The sequence below is a fragment of the Elephas maximus genome, chromosome 3, assembly GCF_024166365.1.
Source record: "Elephas maximus indicus isolate mEleMax1 chromosome 3, mEleMax1 primary haplotype, whole genome shotgun sequence".
NCBI classification, from domain to species: Eukaryota; Metazoa; Chordata; class Mammalia; order Proboscidea; family Elephantidae; genus Elephas; species Elephas maximus.
The window spans coordinates 88,819,044-88,836,126 of NC_064821.1; the positions used below are offsets into that span (position 1 = coordinate 88,819,044).

Below are 17,083 nucleotides of genomic sequence, written 5' to 3' on the forward strand. Positions count from 1 at the left end.
TCCAGATGACACTGGGGCTGAGAAAGGCCAAGTGACTTGCCTCAGTTGCATAACCTTCAGTGAAGAGCTGAGCTTAGATTTGGGCTCAGGCTGTTTGACTCAGTCTGGTGTGGTTCTGGCTGGCATGGTGACAGCTCCACTTGAAGGGGCACCTGGTCTGAATATCCCAAATATGAAACCGGATCACTGCTGAAGGAGTGACAACACTAAGGAAGGAAGCTGTGGCTGGAGGACATGTTGTTTCCTACCAACCAGTCACTCTTTCCCTTGATTACTCTTCCCAGGCTTTCCAAGGGCAGCCGAGAACTATCACCCCCTTGTGGAGCCCCAAAAAGGAGAGGCTTGGCCAGAGCCACGCTGTACCTGAGAGTTAGCCTGGGAGGTCCAGACCAGGAGCCCACTAAGGCGCTGGGCAGGGAGAGGAATCAGCCCACCTCACCCTCACCACCACATTGCTCCTCCCCCAGGTGCCTGTGTGGAGGCTGCAGGGGATTTGTTTATCCAGGGCAGGCTTCCACCTCATCACGGGCTAACTGCTCCTCAACCTGGCTGTTGTGCCACCTCAAGCCCTGTCTCTAGCTCCAGTAAACACTGAAGGCGTCAGGGTGGCGAAAAACGCCCAGGCCATACACCACCAGTGCCACTGCTGAGCTGGGCTCCAGGCACTGGTGGGAATGGAAAGCAGGCAAAAGGGGAGTTCCAGTCAGTTCGTGCCTCCTTAGCCATGGCTCTACGTAAGCTCAGCAGGTCCAGCTGCCAGGGCTCAGCAGACCCCTTCTTAAGAGGTGGTCTATACTCTCCCTCCCCATCCTAAGTCCTTCACAGGTCCTTAAAATGTCATCCCCCCCTTGCCTTAGGCTACCTCACCCACTCCCTGTGGACAATCTCATCCATTTTCTGGTACTTTTGTTACTATCTAACTCAGATCTTCCTAACTTCTCTGGGTCACTGGCCTGGTGAGAATCTGATGACAACTTATCACCCTTATCTCCAGAAAAATACCCAGACGTGGAATTCTGCATTTAAAGTGCCTTTTATGGGCCACAGAAAGGGGCCTTGGTGGCACAGTGGTTGAGGTACTAGGCTGCTAACTGAAAGGTCAGTGGTTCGAACCCACCAGCCACTCCATGGGAGAAATACTAACAGTTAGCTCCGTAAAGATCACAGCCTTTGAAACCCTCTGGGACAATTCTACTCTGTCCTAAAGGGTCACTATGAGTCAGAATTGACTCGATAGCAACTGGTTTTTAAGGGCCACAGACATCTTTCTAAGCTCTTATGTCCCCACCAATAGCCCCGCCCTTGTCTCACCTACTTCCTTCTCACCCCCAATATTCTCACCTGCTGTCCCATCCTCTCCCTCGACCACCAAGTATCCCTTTTTACTCTCTCCTGCTCCATCCTGGGGGCAGGTGCCTGGCCAAGTTAGGCGGGAGCCAGCCTAGGGGGTTAAAGACTGGGGAAAGGGCATGGGATGGCTGCTCCAAGCTCAGCCCCAAATGGGGCAGGGCTAGGTCCAGGCTGTCCTAGGGTGCAGCTTGGGCATCCCCTGGTGGTCAAATGGCCTCAAATGGAAGACAAACCCTGTGGAAGACAGTAAGGAAAACTCACCATCTATCGTGGCTATTTTCTTTCTCTCTCTTAAACACACACACACACACACACACACACACACTCACAAGACACATCCCCAGAGGTTTTCTCCTTTTTTAATCAATGACCACATTATTCAGCTTTGGAAACCTGGACAAAAGGAGGCCAAGAAGAGGCCTGGTCCAGTGTCTGAGGGTCTCCAAGTAAGTCTTTGTCAGATGTGGGCCCCAGCTGGGCTTGTCCATGGGGTGGGCACAGCAGTTTCCTGAGTAAGAGCCAGCCCCACCCTCAGGGCAGCACCCCAGCCCAGAAAGAAATCAAGGCCCCCCCAGGCTTTGGCCTGTTTCCAAGGCCCTCAGCTTCTGCGGGACTCAATAAATAGGTTAAATTCTGAGCCAGGCCTGGGAGGAGGCAGATCAGCTGCCCAGGGATCCTAATGATTCCCAGGTACCATTCTGCCCTTCCCCAATAAGGAAGTAAATAAATAGACCTTCAACTCAGGAAGAGAGATATTGGAGCAGGGAAACTTTCCCCTTGGAGTTAGTAATTAAGTCACATGTTAAAAACAAACCAGCCCCAGCCCCTGCCAGCACCTACAGAATCCTACAGGATGGGGTGAAGGGCTAGCCTGCCTGGGGGTACACAGTACCCAGCCCTGCAGGGTCTTGGAGGAGGTCTCATGTCTGCTCTGCAGCTCCTGGGGCCCCCTCCTCCTTTGGGGGTGGCTCCAGGAAAATTGGGGTGACTGATGGTGGCTTCTTCACCCTGGGAAAATAATATGAGAATGTATTAGGGAAAAGGTTATTAGCTATGTCCCCACTAAGTCCCTATTCCACAGGGCAGGGAAGAGTCACTCACGAGTAGGGGGAGGCTGGGACTCCCACCACCAGAAAGTGGTTCTTCTTCCGAAACAACCTCCATAGGCCCCGGTGGTTGCCACGCACGTCCAGGTCCCAGATATGGAGGCACTAGGGGTGAAAGAAGGTACAGGTCAGAGGGCTGTGGGGAGGGAGCACTGAAGACTCTTTGGCCCAGCCCCTACCTACCCCTCCTCAGGAGCCTCCTCAATTTGTAAGAGATAGCATCTTCTGGAATAGGGATTTACACAAGAGAGTTGGAAGGGGGTTCTGAGGGTATGAAAAGAAGGTCTGAGGTAGAAGATTCCAGAACAAAGGCTCCCTGTATCTTGGGGCAGTGTGTGTAGGGGGAGAGGGGTGTTCCTGGGTGGGCTGTGTTGCGGCACCTTGGCAAGCTGGGTCCAGGTGGTGAAGTCATCATCTCTCTCCATTTGGATAAAGGCCACATAGGTGTGGCCCTCTGTGTCTGGCAGAAAAGAGTCTTCACAAGGATTCTTGCTGTGGTCCAGGATCTTGGCCCCACTGCAGTGGACGGGGGGACAGGGTAGGGGAGTTAGGTCAAGACAAGGCCCGCTTCATGGGCATGCCGTACAGGGCCCCATGCTCAGATGGACCCTGTGCTTGGTTTAATGCTTGGCTGCTGCCATCTTGAAATTCAAGAGAGCCTGCATTTTCATTTTGTACTGGGCCCTAAAAATTATGGGGCTAAAACCCCCAATATCTCTTCCCCTATTCCCTGCCAAACACCCCAACTGCCCTAGGCCATACCTGAGCAGCCTATGAATTTCCACTTCATAAGCTTCTTTCTTCAGACTGAAAGGGAAGTGGAAGTGGGTCAGGGGAGGGGACAGCCCCTTACTACAATCCCAGGGGCAGTAGTGGGCAGGGCAAAGGGCCACATGGGAATTGGGCAGGCCCCAGGGCTGGAAAGGACTGTCAGGGACTGATCCATTAGGGCTCAGAGATGTCTTTCCCCTTACCCTACCCCCAGGCCCCACCTGTCCACATTTCTAAGCTGGACACCTGGAACCGTGTTGAACCTGTGCTTCTTGAAGTATGCTTCCTAGAGTGGACATAAGAGTGAAAATTAGAGCTTCGCACCGTCCAGCCTACACCTACCCAATCACTCACCGCATGTCCACAAGGCCAGCAGACCAACTCCTGGACCTGTAAAGGTCCCTCTAATTCCTGTTTTCCTCATCCTCTTTGCAGCATATTCGGCAGACTCTTACCAGCCTTGATTTGAGTTCCACCATTGCCAGAGAGCTCATGCCCACATATGCAGCTCGTACTGACCTCTGAGCTAGTCCTGCTCCAGTGGTCCTCCCTGAGCCTGCTGCTATAGCCGCAGAAGCCAGTAAAAGGCCCTGCAGGGGACGGTGGGCAAAGGGACAGGGTGGGCTGTAAGAGAGGAAACTGCTGTGACTCAGTGAGATGGTCTCAGGCAAATGTCTCTCTCTCTGGAAGATGAGTAGGGGTCTTGCATTAGCTGGCCTCTGAAGACTCTTTTGGTTTCTAGGAGATTCCAAGCTGGATGCTGTCCATTCCTTTGGGTTAGGTGGTTTCCAGGTCTCCATTGCTAAAACTGGGGAGCTGGCCCTCTGGACACAGCCGAGTGGGGCACGGGGGCATGGGAGTCTCCCTGTTCATCTCAAGCTGAGGCTTAGGACCCAGCACTTACAAGGACAGGCAGTGAGAGGGCAGAGCTTTCAGGGCTGGAGGAGTGCTTGGCAGCAGAAATACCCTCCCCACACCCACCGTCTAGTGCTAAGAATAGTAATAAGAAAAATAATACCAGCTAACCCTTATATAATGCTTCCAATTCACTTATTCAATCCTCACAACTTCACAACCTTATGAGGTAGGTACTATTTTCATCTTCATTTTACAGATACAGAAACTTAGGCAAAAAAGAGAATAAGTAATTTCTCCACGGTTACATGGCTACTAAGTGGCAGAGCTGGGATTGCTCCAGAGTCTATGCTTTTGACCACAATACCATACTGAGCTCCCCTCCCCAACAGCCCTGCCTCCAGCTCACATGGAAGTAGCCGTTCATGTTGAGGCCGACAATGCCAAAGTGGTAGGATCGGGAAATGTCAGGGATGATGCACTCTCGGCCCCGGCGTTGTTCAGGCATTCGCATCCACATGTCCCAGTCCCAGAGCTGGAAGGCATAGAAGACTACGACGGTTAAAAGGTTTAAGGCTGGGAGGCCACCCGGCCCACTCACCCTACCCTGCCATGGTACCTTTTCTGGCGTGGGCCACTTGGGCTCCAGCTCCTCCTTGTACAAGGACTTTCTGAGAACCCAGCCAAGTCCAGGCATGGTCTCCACACGGTACAGTAGTGCTGGGTCTTCAGCCGTGTGTTCATACCCCTGGGGACAGGATGCCATGGTGGGAGGTATTAGCTCGGGGCATCTACAAACTCCCCAGCTGACCACTGGCCACCCAGCCTACCTGGTCATTCCAGGCTGAGATGCAGTACAGGCTATCATCCTCCTCCAGAAGATGGATAGATTGGCTCAAGAAGCTGAGAGAGGCAAGGCTAACCAAGTTACACAGTGATGCCAGGAGAGCTAAAGCTGGGACTCAGGAGTCATGCCTCCTTCCCTCAAATCCCCATTGTCTCCCTTCACCCTCTGCTCCAGTCCTAACACTTGCCATCCTACCTCTGCCCCTTTGCCCGGGCTTTCCCACCACTTTTGTGCTCACTTCCACCAGAAAGCTCTCCAAAACACCTGTCTGTTTTCTTCCCTGGAGACCCAGCCAAGCCAAAGGTCCTATGCAGCTTACAGGAGCCATAGTGAAGGGGCATCTCCCTTACCTGAAAAAATCCACAGCGATGTCCAGGTCCTCTTCCAGAACCACAGCAAACTTGGCCTCCTGTGGGGGGTGGGGGGTGGACAACGTCATCCCAAGGGCCCCTCTCCCAGGCCCTGGTCTCCTCCATCCTATCCCACTTCTCAGGCAGCATTGCCCTTGTTTTCCTGATCAGGAGATGAGGTCCAGAGAGAGGAAGAGTTTGCTACATAGTAGGACCAGATCTTGTACCCACATCTGCCCTCCCCAGGCTCAAGAGTTCTGTCCTTATGACTCACCGGAAACAGATTGAAAGTAGCAGTGAGACTGGCCTTGTAGTGCTGGGTAGGGAGCAGAAATAGAGCACATGAGCTTTGGGGTGGAGGGCGGGGCCAGGCATCTGCCCCTCCCATCCTTGCCTAGCAGTACCTGAGACACACGGGCATTCTTGATGCTGATGGGAGTATGCTGGATGCCCCTCAGACCAAACAGTGCCACCACATCCATCGGTTCCTGGGGGGCACGGTCATAGGTCACCACATGAGGCTACCCTCCCCTCTGCCGGCTCCGACATGCAAGCCTTTCACATCTCAGAGCCACTGCCTGGGCTGTCTCCCTTGCCAGTTCTCAGAGGTTAACTGCTGCTTAGCACCCCCAGCCCTGTAGGTCTGGGCCCCCACAAGCCCCAGCTCACCTCATAGTAACCATCGATGAAAACTGTTATCATCTGGGGAGATACTCCCTGGGCCGAAAGCAGAGAACGCAGCATTCTAGGGAGCCCAAGAACAGGTTAGGGCCTCCCTGTTCCACCTACTCAGGGCTCCCCGAACATACAGATGGGCCCAAACTCCCCATGTTAACCCACATAGGTAAATGAACCTAGCATGTGATACCTTTCCATCCACCCCAAGAGCTTCTCCTGTAGGTAGATGAGCCTGGAGTTCCCACCTGTTAAACACTTTCCTATTCAGTGGGGGGAACAGTCCACTCCCAGGCTCACCTGTATAGGTAATTGGGCCGGTTTCCTGCAATGACAGCCACAGGTACATTGAGGACCTTGTTGTTTGGGAGCTGAGGGAGAAATAGCTTTCAGCTCTTGACTCATTCTTTCCCAAACTGGGAACCCCACCTAGGGAATAGTTCTCTGAAGGGGGGCAATTAGAGGTGTTTCTGTCCCTAAACTCCAGGGTAGATAGGGAAGGAGTGGAGGGTCTTACCTGGCCTAGCCTCTCTACACACTCAGCCCAGCACCAAACCCTGAACTTTTGTTCACACATCTAACCCTTCACCACCCCCCACCCTCAACCAGGATGCTCCTTTTGTCTTCCAGGGCTCAACACAAATCCCCTCATCCTGGTTCCCTCCCAGGCCAGGGGAGAGAAAGCTGAACCTGGATCTTTCCTTGGGCCCCTTGCCAAGCTGGGAAGAAGTCCAAGCCTTGCTGTCTAAGGCCTTGCTTACCGGGTCAGGGCTGAACTCAATGGGTGTGGGGTCCTTGCAGCTACACACACTCCCATAGCCCTCAACTTTGCTGCAGAAGTGCCTGCGGCGACGGTTCAGCTCCGTGTCTGCCCAGTGGCACTCTGCCTCTGAGGAAGGAATGTGGACAACAGGATGGGGACAAAGCGGTTTTGGAAGACCCAGGGCACACAGTCAGGGAAATGAAGTCCCATAAAGAGGACAAGACCTGGCCAAGGCCTCCCAGAAAGTCAAAGCAAGTTTTTGCCTATGTGCCAACCACCAGCCCAGGTACTGCTCCACAGCCTGTTCCCCACTAACCCCACCTTCGGCTGAGCTTAGCGGTACATCTGTCTTCAGGAGGACTGGGTCCCCCCAGGATGAAAGGGCAGGCGACTTAGAATGTTTCTCCCCGAGGACAGGACCTGGCAGGAGGCAGGAATGAGGGGCAATGAGGGCTCAAGCTCCAGTGTAGGGGCTTCTGCCCATCTCCCTGCCCATGTTCATTCCTCCCAGCACTGCCTCCTACTTGCCCACCACCCCATCCCATTTCCTGAAGTCCTGTTCCTCTCAGGCTCTTGATACTACAGGATGGATGGTTTGTGGTGTTGGCACCTCCTTTTCGTCCCACGAAGGCCCAGGTGTCCCTCCAACCCAGGGCAGGGCCAGCCTGGCTGCCCAGACTCCTCAGCAGAGCCTTGGCTGTGTCCTTGAGGTGAAAGGAGCCTTCATCCTGGGGGACCAGAGAAGATGGTCAGCCCAGGTGGCATGGTTCCAGGAGACGTGGCCTCACAGAGCACCAAATGTGTTTCGGACACTGTAAAACCCTCTACCTAAATTAACTCATTGAATTATCTTAACAACCCTCTGTGGTTACTATCATTTCATAGATGAGAAAACTAAAGGCTTGGACTCAAAGAGTCAACCAAGGTCGCCCAGTTAATAAGTCCTTACTATGATCACATAGGATCTGCACTTCTGTCCCCTGCTGTATCTCTGCTCTCTTTTCCTACCACTCTTCTCTTTCCCTCCCTTATTCTGCTCCAGCTCCACTGAAACCCTTGTTGTTCTGCAAGCACGCCAAGCAACTTCTTACACAGTCTTCGTACTTGCCATTCTTTCTATCTAGAATGTTCTTCCCATCATCTTCCTTCCTCTAGCTTTCTGTTCATGTGCCCTTACAGAGGACTACCCTTTCTAAATCAGCATCTTTCTTGCTTGTCTCCCCCTTCCTTTATTATTTTCTTCCTCATATAAGTTAGCATTTCCTGACATTATACTTTTATTTGGTTGCTTTTTTGTCTATCTCCCTGTGCTGGAATGTAAGCTCCATGAAGGCAGAGACTCTGTCTTGTTTGCCATTTACATCCTTAGCACCCAAAAGTGTCTGGCACGTAAGTACTCAATAACTCTTAGTAGAATTAATAAAAACGACAAGGTTAAGATTGGAACCTGAGTCACCATCCTCCAAAGGATCTTTCCACTATGCCATTAAACCCAAAAATCAAACCCACTGCCATCCAGTCGATGCTGACTCATAGCAACTCTACTGAACAGAGCAGAACTGCCCTGTGGGGCTTTCAAGGCTGTAATCTTTAAAAAAGCAGACTGCCACACCTTTCTCTCACTATGCCATATTAAAACCTGTTGCCATCAAGTTGATTCCGAATCATAGCGACACTATAGGACAGGGTAGAACTTCCCAATAGGGTTTCCAAGGAGTGGCTAGAGGATCTGAACTGCCGACCTTTTGGTTGGCAGCTGAGCTCTTAACCACTGCACCACCAGGGCTCCTATGCTATACCAGGGGCACAGAAACCAAGGCCTTGAGCAGGGCTGGAGATGGGGGCAATGGGGGCAATGCCAGGACAGAGTCACTGACCTTGACAGTGCAGATGAGCACTCGACCGGGTGCCACCATGTTGAGGAACAGTACCATGGCTTCATCCTCATGAGGAGAGTACGTGTCAAACACACGCTTTGCCATCACGTGGCCCTGACAGGGGACATAAGTCTTGTGAGCTGGTGTCACCGGCAAGAAGAGCAAGAGTTCCCCATCCTAGAATCTCACCGTGGCCTGGTTGAGGACGATGACATGGATGCCCCGGCCCTGTTCCCGGGCTTCGTCCTCCAGCACCTGCAGGGTGACAGAGAGGAAACCCAACTCTTCACTCTAGCATTGATGGTCTCTGTCTTTTGGGCACTTAAATCTTCAGCTGCATGAAACTTTCCCTCCTACCTCTACTTCTGCTCATACAGTTCTCTCCCAACCCAGCTTGAAGGCCACCTCTTCCAGGAGGCCTCCAATCTTCCAGGAAACCTCCACAGTACTCCCATCAGAAGAGATCCCATCTTTCAACAACCTTCCCCTCCAGAACTTCCACGGCTCTTAGGGCCCTAGGCTGTCTATGCCTCATCCTGGAGTTATCACATTCCCCTATCAGACTCTGAAGTAGGGCCAGGTTCCATTACCTCTAGGTCCCCAGTGCCCAGTACACGTATGAGTCCAAAAAAGGCAGTGGTTATAACCAACCAGGGAATGATTACGAAGTAAATCAATGAATTAAAAGTCTACTAATTATCACTTTTGAGATACCACTACATATAAGATACTGTACATACTTTTCATTTAATTCTGGCAAGTGAAAGTCATTAGTCTCAGTCTACTGATGAGGAACTGAGGCCTCCAAAGTCACACAGCTAGAAGATGGCAGAGTTGCAGTTCCCACTTAGGCAGTGGACTCCAGAGTCAACGTGCCATGGCCTGAGCAGGAGTGACGGGACACCAGACCCTGGCCCACTCACCGTGGTACCATCCACTGCCACATACACTTTGCTGCGGCTCGAGTACACCTCCACATCGAGGACCCGCTGGGGGCCACTACCTCTGCGCCGTGGTGGCTCCAGGCGGCCCAGGGCATCATCTGTGGGGGTACAACAGGTCATGGAGATAGTCCCCACAGTAGAATCACCCCTCTTGGGATCTGCCTGCCACTCCAGTTGTGAGATTCCAGGGGACTCCCCACCCCCATCCCACCCTCAGCCTGGCCCCACCATAGTCTTGCTCCGGCTCTGGGTCTTCATTGGCCTCGTTGATTGCTCGACGAGTGTCCAGGATCAATTTAATGTTGACAATAACAGTCACCAGCAGGAACAGCACCGCTCCTGTCTGAGGGGAGGGGTAGGAACGACTAAAGAGGGGCACCCCCTCCAGATAATAGAGGGTCTTCCTGAAAGGAGGGCCCTGGCTGCACTGAGGACACACAGAGAACCTGGAGCCTGTCTCTCTTCCCTCTGTCTACACAGCTCTCCTCCCCAGACTGCGGCCCAGTTTCATGGTAACCTCCCCTAACCTTTCCCCCTCCACCAGGGCCCTCACTGCTCAGAGCTCCTGCACTCTTCCCTTCTGTTTGAAGCCTTCGTTTCCTTGGTCCCCTCCACAGTTAGTTCCAAGAGATGGCACCAGTTTCAAGAGAATCAAGCTGAGGATGGGAACACCTGGATCCCAGCCCGAACTGTCTCACAGGTGTATGTCTCTGGGCAAAACTTGCCTGATCAGATTTCGGACTTCTATCAGAAGCCTAAGAGTTTAGACTTGGGTTCTGATTCCAAAGCTGAATTCTGGGCCTAAATCACTACCTGATGCGGACTTGACACATACAGGTTTCCCCTTTCCAGCCTGGGGGCAGCCAAAGTGGGTCCCAGTGCCCATAATCTAGGCTGGGGAAAAGCTGGACGGGAGCCCCCGAGAGGTCCTGGGACATCCCTATACCTGACAGAACCTCCGAAGGGCCCGCTGGTTGGTCAGTTTATACTTCCAGGTAAGATACCAGCTCCGCTTCTTCCGAGCCCCAAAGGGCTTGATGAGGGGACTGGACTTCCAGTCGTCCATGCTGGGTTAGGGGGGTCACCGCTGTCCTGGCCAGCCCATGACTTCAGGAACCTGGGGACCAGAGTATCACATGGAGTAAGGTGCTGCTCCCAAAGCCTAATGCCTTCTGGACTGATGAGAGAGGGCCTCCCAGGAACTCTTCCCAGCAGGCATCCGTGCTGTGTGACCTGGGGAAAGCGGCTCAACTTTTCTGGGCCTAGCAGAAAAATCTTCGGAGGGGTCAGAGCACCTGGAAACTCCACTGAGGCTGAGAGAACTATCTGAGTCAGGGGTGCCCAGGGTGCTAGAGGTGGAGGCCAAATAATAGGCTCTCAAGGTTCATCAGGCCTGAAAAGTTCCAAGCCCCCGTGCCTTCCCAGTCCTGAGGTGGGCAAAGGGCAGCGCCTACCCCAATCCTTCACCCCCTCCGCCCTCGTTCCCTCCTATATGGCCTCCTCTTCTCCGCCCAGGATTCGAGACCTGCCGCGTCCGCGCCGCCCCTCCCCGAGATCTGCCCGGAGGCACTCACGGCTTAAGGGGCCCGAGCCCCGCGCGGGACCCACTGGGGCCCGCACCGCTCGGCCCGGCGCGACGCGGCCTCCGCCTCCTCCATGCCGCTCGCGGCCCCGCCCCGGCCCGGCCCGGCCCGGCCCGGCCCGTCCCTCCGCTTCCGCCGCCGCCGCCGCCGCCGCCGCGGGGTGAGAGGGCGGTGGGCGGTGCTTAGGGAGCCGGAGGCGGCGGTGGGTGGTCTCCGATCAGCCAGTCCTAGTCAGACCGTCAGCAGCTTTGTGCCAGCACCGCCCCTGGCGGGTGGGCTCCTGGAGGAGGGCAACCTGCGCCCCCAGACCCGCCGGATGGCAAACCCAGTTCAAGGCAGAATCCTAGCGCCTCGCGCCAGACCACAGGGGAGGCTCAGAGGGGCTCCAGGCCTCGGAGCTAGCTCTTCACCCCGGCGGGCCTGCCCTACGGAAAGCTGCACCGTAGCCTAGGGTATGCATAGCCTTTGGAGGTGAAGGGGCCTGGGTTAAAAACCTGGTTCCCATCACACACCTTGACCCTGGACAAGTCACTTCACCTCTCAGGCTAGGTTCCCTTCTCTGTTAAACGGGGACACACTTATATGATGCTTAAAAAAAAAAAAAAACCTCGCCGACGTGTCAGTTCCGACTCATAGTAAGCCTATAGGACAGAGTAGAACTACCCCCTAAGGTTTCCAAGGAGCAACTGGTAGATTCGAACTGCGGACCTCTTGGTTAGCAGCCATAGCTCTTAACCACTGCCATACCAGGGCTCCACCTATATGTCGCTTACTATATCCCAATCACTGGTATAAACGCTTTACTTAGGGTAATTCGTTTAATCCCACGACAGCCCGTTAGAACCCAGGTAGGGCAGTGGCTAAGAGCTACATCTGCTAACCAAAAGGTTGGCATTTCGAATCCACCAGCCACTCCTTGGAAACCCTACGGGGCAATTCTATACTGCCCTATAGGGTCACTATGAATTGGAATCGACTGGACGGCAACGGGTTTGGTTTTTTGGTTATTATTCCCAATCTTATATAAAAAAAAAAAATCTTATAGGTAAAGAAAATTAAGCCCAATGTCACAAAGTTGGAAGAGCTAGGACTCAACCCAGGCGGCCTAGCTCCAGATTCTACTCTTAACTAGAGCACAATACCGGCAATAGTAATACTTAGAGAGTTGTTGCGAAGGTTAAAGGAGAAAACACATGCAAAGCACTTAGACTAATACAGCGGTTCTCCAACTTTAACTTGCAGCAGAATCACCTGGGGAGCTTGTTAAAATAGATTCCTGGGCTTAATCCTTAGAAGTTTTGATTCAATAGTCTAGGCTAGGGTGGCAGTTTGCATTTCTTACAAGTTTTTATTTGAAGTTAATGGGTGGTCACGGAACAATTGTAAGCAGGGGAGTGATATAACCTGATTTTTATTTTAATGGATTGAAAGGAGACATTAGAGGAAGCCAGAAGACCAGTGATAATATTTTTAAGTTCTTCATATTCTACTGGCTTCTTAAAGGGTGGGATGGTATCCCGCAAAATGTTAACTTATTTTAGGAATTGAGGCATTCGGTGGATTTTTTCTAATAAGCGTATATTAGAGCAGAAGAAAACCCAACACTTTTTACTAACATATTTAAAAGATGTCTTTGGGTTTCTACCTAACCCTCTTTTCACAAATTCTCCATGGACGATCTCACCCACTTTCATGACCTCTATTACCACCTAGACTTGTAAACTCATAACTGCAGCCCTAACCTCTCTCCTGAGCTCCAGGCCAACCCATGTGTCAACTAACTGCTGGACATCTTGGACAAAAAAAAAAAAAAACAGTTACGTTGAGTTGAATTCAATTTATGGCAACCCCATGTGTGCAGAGAACTGCTCCGTAGGGTTTTAAAGGCTGTAACCTTTCAAAAGCAGATCACCAGGCTTTTCTTCTGAGATCCTCCAGGTGGGTTCAAACCACCAGCCTTTCAGAGTGGGGCACTTAGCCAACTGTACCACCCAGGGACTCCAGGCATCCCCACCAAAAAAAAAAAACCAAATCCGTTGCCATTTAGTCGATTCTGACTCATAACGACCCTATAGGTCAGAGTAGAACTGCCCCATATGGTTTACAAGGAGCGGCTGGTGGATTCTAACTGCTGACCTTTCAGTTAACAGCTGTAGCTCTTAACCATTACACCACCAGAGCTCCCAAGGACATTTCCACAGGCCCCTCCAATTCATGACTCTGGCTGAAATCATCTCCTCCCACTCCCAGACCTCTTCTTAGGTTTCCTTCCTTGTTGAATCATATCAGGCCAAACAGCTGGGCGTTAGCCTTGGTTCCTCCTTCTCTGTCCAGTCCCCAGGCCAGGTCTGTTTGCTCACCACTATATTCTTCACAGGGGGCTCTGGTGGCACAATGGTTAAAGTGCTCAGCTCTAACCAAAAGGTCAGCGGTTCAAACCCAACAACAGCTCAGAGAAAATACCTGGCCATCTGCTCCGATAAATATTCACAGCCTAGGAAACCCTATGGGGGCAGCTCTACTCTGTCCCAGAGTCGCTCTGAGTGAAAATCAACTGAGCAGCACACAATAACATATTCTCTACACTACACACAATGGTTAGCACATAGTGTTGTTGCAGGGTATAGTGTAGAGAATATGTTGTTAGGTGCCATCGAGTCGATTTTGGACTCATAGTGACCCCATGTGACAGAACAGAACTGCCCCATAGGATTTTCTAAGCTGTGTCTTTACGGAAGGAACCCTGGTGGCACGGTGGTTAAGTGCTTGGCTGCCAACTGAAATGTCAGCAGTTTGAACCCACCAAAGACTCCACAGGAGAAAAGACCTGGCGATTTGCTCCCACTAAGATTTATAGCCTGGGAAACCCTATGGGGCAGTTCTGCTCAGTCCTATAAGGCCACTGTGAGTCAGGATTGACTGGATGGCATACAATAATTTTTTTTAATTGCATTTTAAGTGAAAGTTTATAATCCAAGTCAGTTTCTCATACAAAAACTTATACACACGTTGTTATATGACCCTACTTGCTCTCCCTACAATACGACAGCACACTCCTTCTCTCCACCCTGTATTTCCCATGTTCATCCAACCCAGTCATGTCCCCCCGCCTTCTCATCTCGCCTCAAGACAGGAACTGCCCACATAGTCTCATGTGTCTACTTGAGCTAAGAAGCACAATCCCTACCAGTGTCATTTTATGTCTTATAGTCCAGTCTAATCTTTGTCTGAAGAGTTGGCTACGGGAATGGTTTTAGTTTTGGGCTAACAGAGAGTCTGGTATCCATGACCTCTGGGGTCCCTCCAGTCTCAGTCAGACCATTATATCTGGTCTTTTTACTAGAATTTGAGGTCTGTATCCCACTTTTCTTGGCACACAAAAATTTTTCCAGGAGCAGATCTGCTAGGCCTTTTTCCTGAGGAGCCATTAGGTGGGTTGGAGCTGCCAACCTTTTGGTTAGCAGCCAAGCATTTAACTGTTGCACCACCAGGCCTCTTAGCACATTGTAGGCTCTCCATAATATTTGTTGAAATAACTTATTTGTTCTTTTAACAAATATTTATTTAATTAATTTTTTTTTATTTTGCTTTAAGTGAAAGTTTACAAATCAAGTCAGTCTCTCATACAAAAACTTGTAAACCACCTTGCTATATACTCCCAACTGCTCTCCCCCTAATGAGACACCACACTCCTCCTCTCCACCCTGTATTTCCTGTGTCCATTCAACCTGATCCTGTCCCCCTCTGCCTTCTTTTCTTCCCTGCAGACAGAAGCTGCCCACATAGTCTCATGTGTCTACTTGAGCCAAGAAGCTCATTCCTCACCAGTATCATTTTCTGTCTTATGGTCCAGTCCTATCCCTGTCTAAGGAAACCCTGGTGGCATAGTGGTTAAGTGCTATGGCTGCTAACCAAAGGGTCGGCAGTTCTAATCCGCCAGATGCTCCTTGGAAGCTCTATGGGGCAGTTCTACTCTGTCCTATAGGGTCGCTATGAGTCAGAATCGACTCGACGGCACTGGGTTTTGGTTTATCCCTGTCTGAAGAGTTGGCTTTGGGAATGGTTCCGGTTTGGGGCACACAGAAGGTCTGGGGACCATGACCTCTGGGGTCCCTTTAATTTCAGCCAGACCGTTAAGTCTGCTCTTTTTACAAGAATTTGAGGTCAGCATCCACTGTTCTCCTGCTCCCCCAGGGATTCCCTGTTGTGTTCCCTGTCAGGGCAGTCATTGGTTGTAGCTGGGTACCATTTAATTCTTCTGGTCTCAGGCTGATGTAGTCTCTGGTTTATGTGGCTCTTTCCGTCTCTTTGGCTTATTTTTACCTTGTGTCTTCAGTGTTCTTCATTCTCCTTTGCTCCAGGTAGGTTGAGACCAATTGGTGCATCTTAGATGGCCACTTGCTAGCGTTTAACGCCCTAGAGGCCCCTTACCAAAGTGGGATGCAGAACATTTTCCTGATACATTTTATTATGCCAATTAACCTAGATGTCCCCCGAAAACATGGTCCCCAGGGCCCTGTCCCTGCTACTCTGCCCTTTTGAAGTGTTCAGTTATATTCAGGAAACCTCTTTGCTTTTGGTTTAGTCTAGTTGTGCTGACCTCTCCTACATAACTAATATTTATTGAATGCCACCGTAAATAAATGAATGTAACCAGTCACCAAGTCCTGTCAATCTTACATCCTAAAGAGCCCCATTCTGGTCTGATTCTTTCCAATCTCACAACCAGTCTGCTAGTCCAGGCTGTTTCAGTTTCTCATCTTTTAACTGGCCTCCTGGACACCAGATTTTTACCCCTTCAATCCTTTTTCCTTGTGAAATCCAGAGTAAGCTTTCAAAACTACAAATGTTTTTTGTCAATCTTTGACTTAAAGCCCTTCCATGGATGAAGAGACACTGTCTAAAGAACAGTGTTACTTAAAATCACAAAGGTAACCATTAGATGAACTAAAAATAGTGATAGAAGTATAAAGGACCATTGGAGGAAGGGAAATAGAGAGTATAAGTTATATCCATATTTATAATAGGAAGTCAGTAGACAATGTTTAAAATCAAATAGTAATAGTATAAGCCTACTGTTTAGAATTATGGGTTAAACACCAGGAAAAGAAAAACAACAACAACTGAAAGTGGTTGCCTATGGGGTATTGGACTAGAGGTGGGAAAGGAAAGCAGGAGTAATATTTTCATTGTAAATCCTTTTATAACCATAGACTGGAATTTCTTGGTTTAAACTAAAAAAACCAAGCCAAATTAAAAAAAAAAAAAAAGTTTTTAGTGGCTCTTCATTGCCCATAGAATAAAACATAACCTTGCTACTCAAAGTGTGGTCTGTGAACCAGTGGCATGGCCAACACCTGAGAGCTGGTTAGAAATACAAAATCTCAGGCCTCACCACTTACAGAACAAGATTCATAGAAGATTCATATGCACAATCAAATTTAAGAAGACGGATTTACAAGAGCCAGCATAATTTGGCCCATGTGGACCTCTCCAGCTTCAGCACTGTTTGCTTCCTCACTGGCCGGGAGGGCTTTCATTTCTGCTCCTTCTCTCTTGAGTTCTAGCCACGGGGCTAGTATTGGAGTGTGTGTTCCAGTGACTAGCTAAATCTAGACAGTTTTAGACCCAGCTCCTCTGCTCCAGGAAGCCTTCCAAAATCCTCTGCAGCCCTCTGCTACCGCTGTCCTTTAACCTTCCACATCCCCGACTGAGAATGCTTAGCCTTGATTCAGCACGCATTTATTGCGCGCCTGCTGTGTCCCTGGCTGGATTCAGTGCCCGAGTAGGGAGAAGACGTGGAGTTCTCCTAGGTACCCTTTCAGGTACAAATCCAGTATCGGCCAGCTCGACACATTCCAGGGCTAGAGGTTGTGTGCGCAGCACTCGAATATATACCTAGATTTGCGCAGCTTTTCTGAGTGTTACGGCACCTTCCTCCCGCCCCCCGCGCCGCGCGGGC

At 50.8% G+C, this 17,083-nt stretch overlaps 1 protein-coding gene across 1 annotated transcript; it reads right to left on the minus strand.

Annotated features, from left to right (window-relative positions):
• Positions 1-1,676: 1,676 nt before the first annotated feature.
• On the minus strand, positions 1,677-11,218 carry POMGNT1 (protein O-linked mannose N-acetylglucosaminyltransferase 1 (beta 1,2-)). The gene is made up of 22 exons (XM_049879177.1): positions 11,113-11,218; positions 10,485-10,655; positions 9,767-9,881; positions 9,518-9,636; positions 8,784-8,849; positions 8,595-8,708; positions 7,328-7,445; positions 7,039-7,137; positions 6,716-6,843; positions 6,255-6,325; positions 5,949-6,024; positions 5,684-5,767; positions 5,554-5,595; positions 5,280-5,338; positions 4,913-4,985; positions 4,702-4,830; positions 4,492-4,617; positions 3,449-3,513; positions 3,219-3,263; positions 2,837-2,972; positions 2,452-2,561; positions 1,677-2,358 (listed from the first exon to the last, which is right to left on the minus strand). Exons 2-22 carry the CDS (start codon positions 10,602-10,604, stop codon positions 2,271-2,273), a joined length of 1,983 nt encoding a protein of 660 aa, XP_049735134.1. The 5' UTR covers positions 10,605-10,655; positions 11,113-11,218; the 3' UTR covers positions 1,677-2,270.
• Between the last annotated feature and the right edge of the window lie 5,865 nt (positions 11,219-17,083).

Bases quoted from the DNA above. Each gene is read 5' to 3' on its own strand.
- POMGNT1 (XM_049879177.1), bottom strand. From the start codon at position 10,604: ATGGACGACTGGAAGTCCAGTCCCCTCATCAAGCCCTTTGGGGCTCGG. The intron at 7,138-7,327 runs GTGCCAACACCA...GCCTCCTGCCAG, and splicing joins CTTCGTGGGACGAAAAGGAG to GTCCTGTCCTCGGGGAGAAA. The intron at 3,264-3,448 runs GTGGGGCCTGGG...CTTCCCTTTCAG, and splicing joins CAGCTTAGAAATGTGGACAG to TCTGAAGAAAGAAGCTTATG.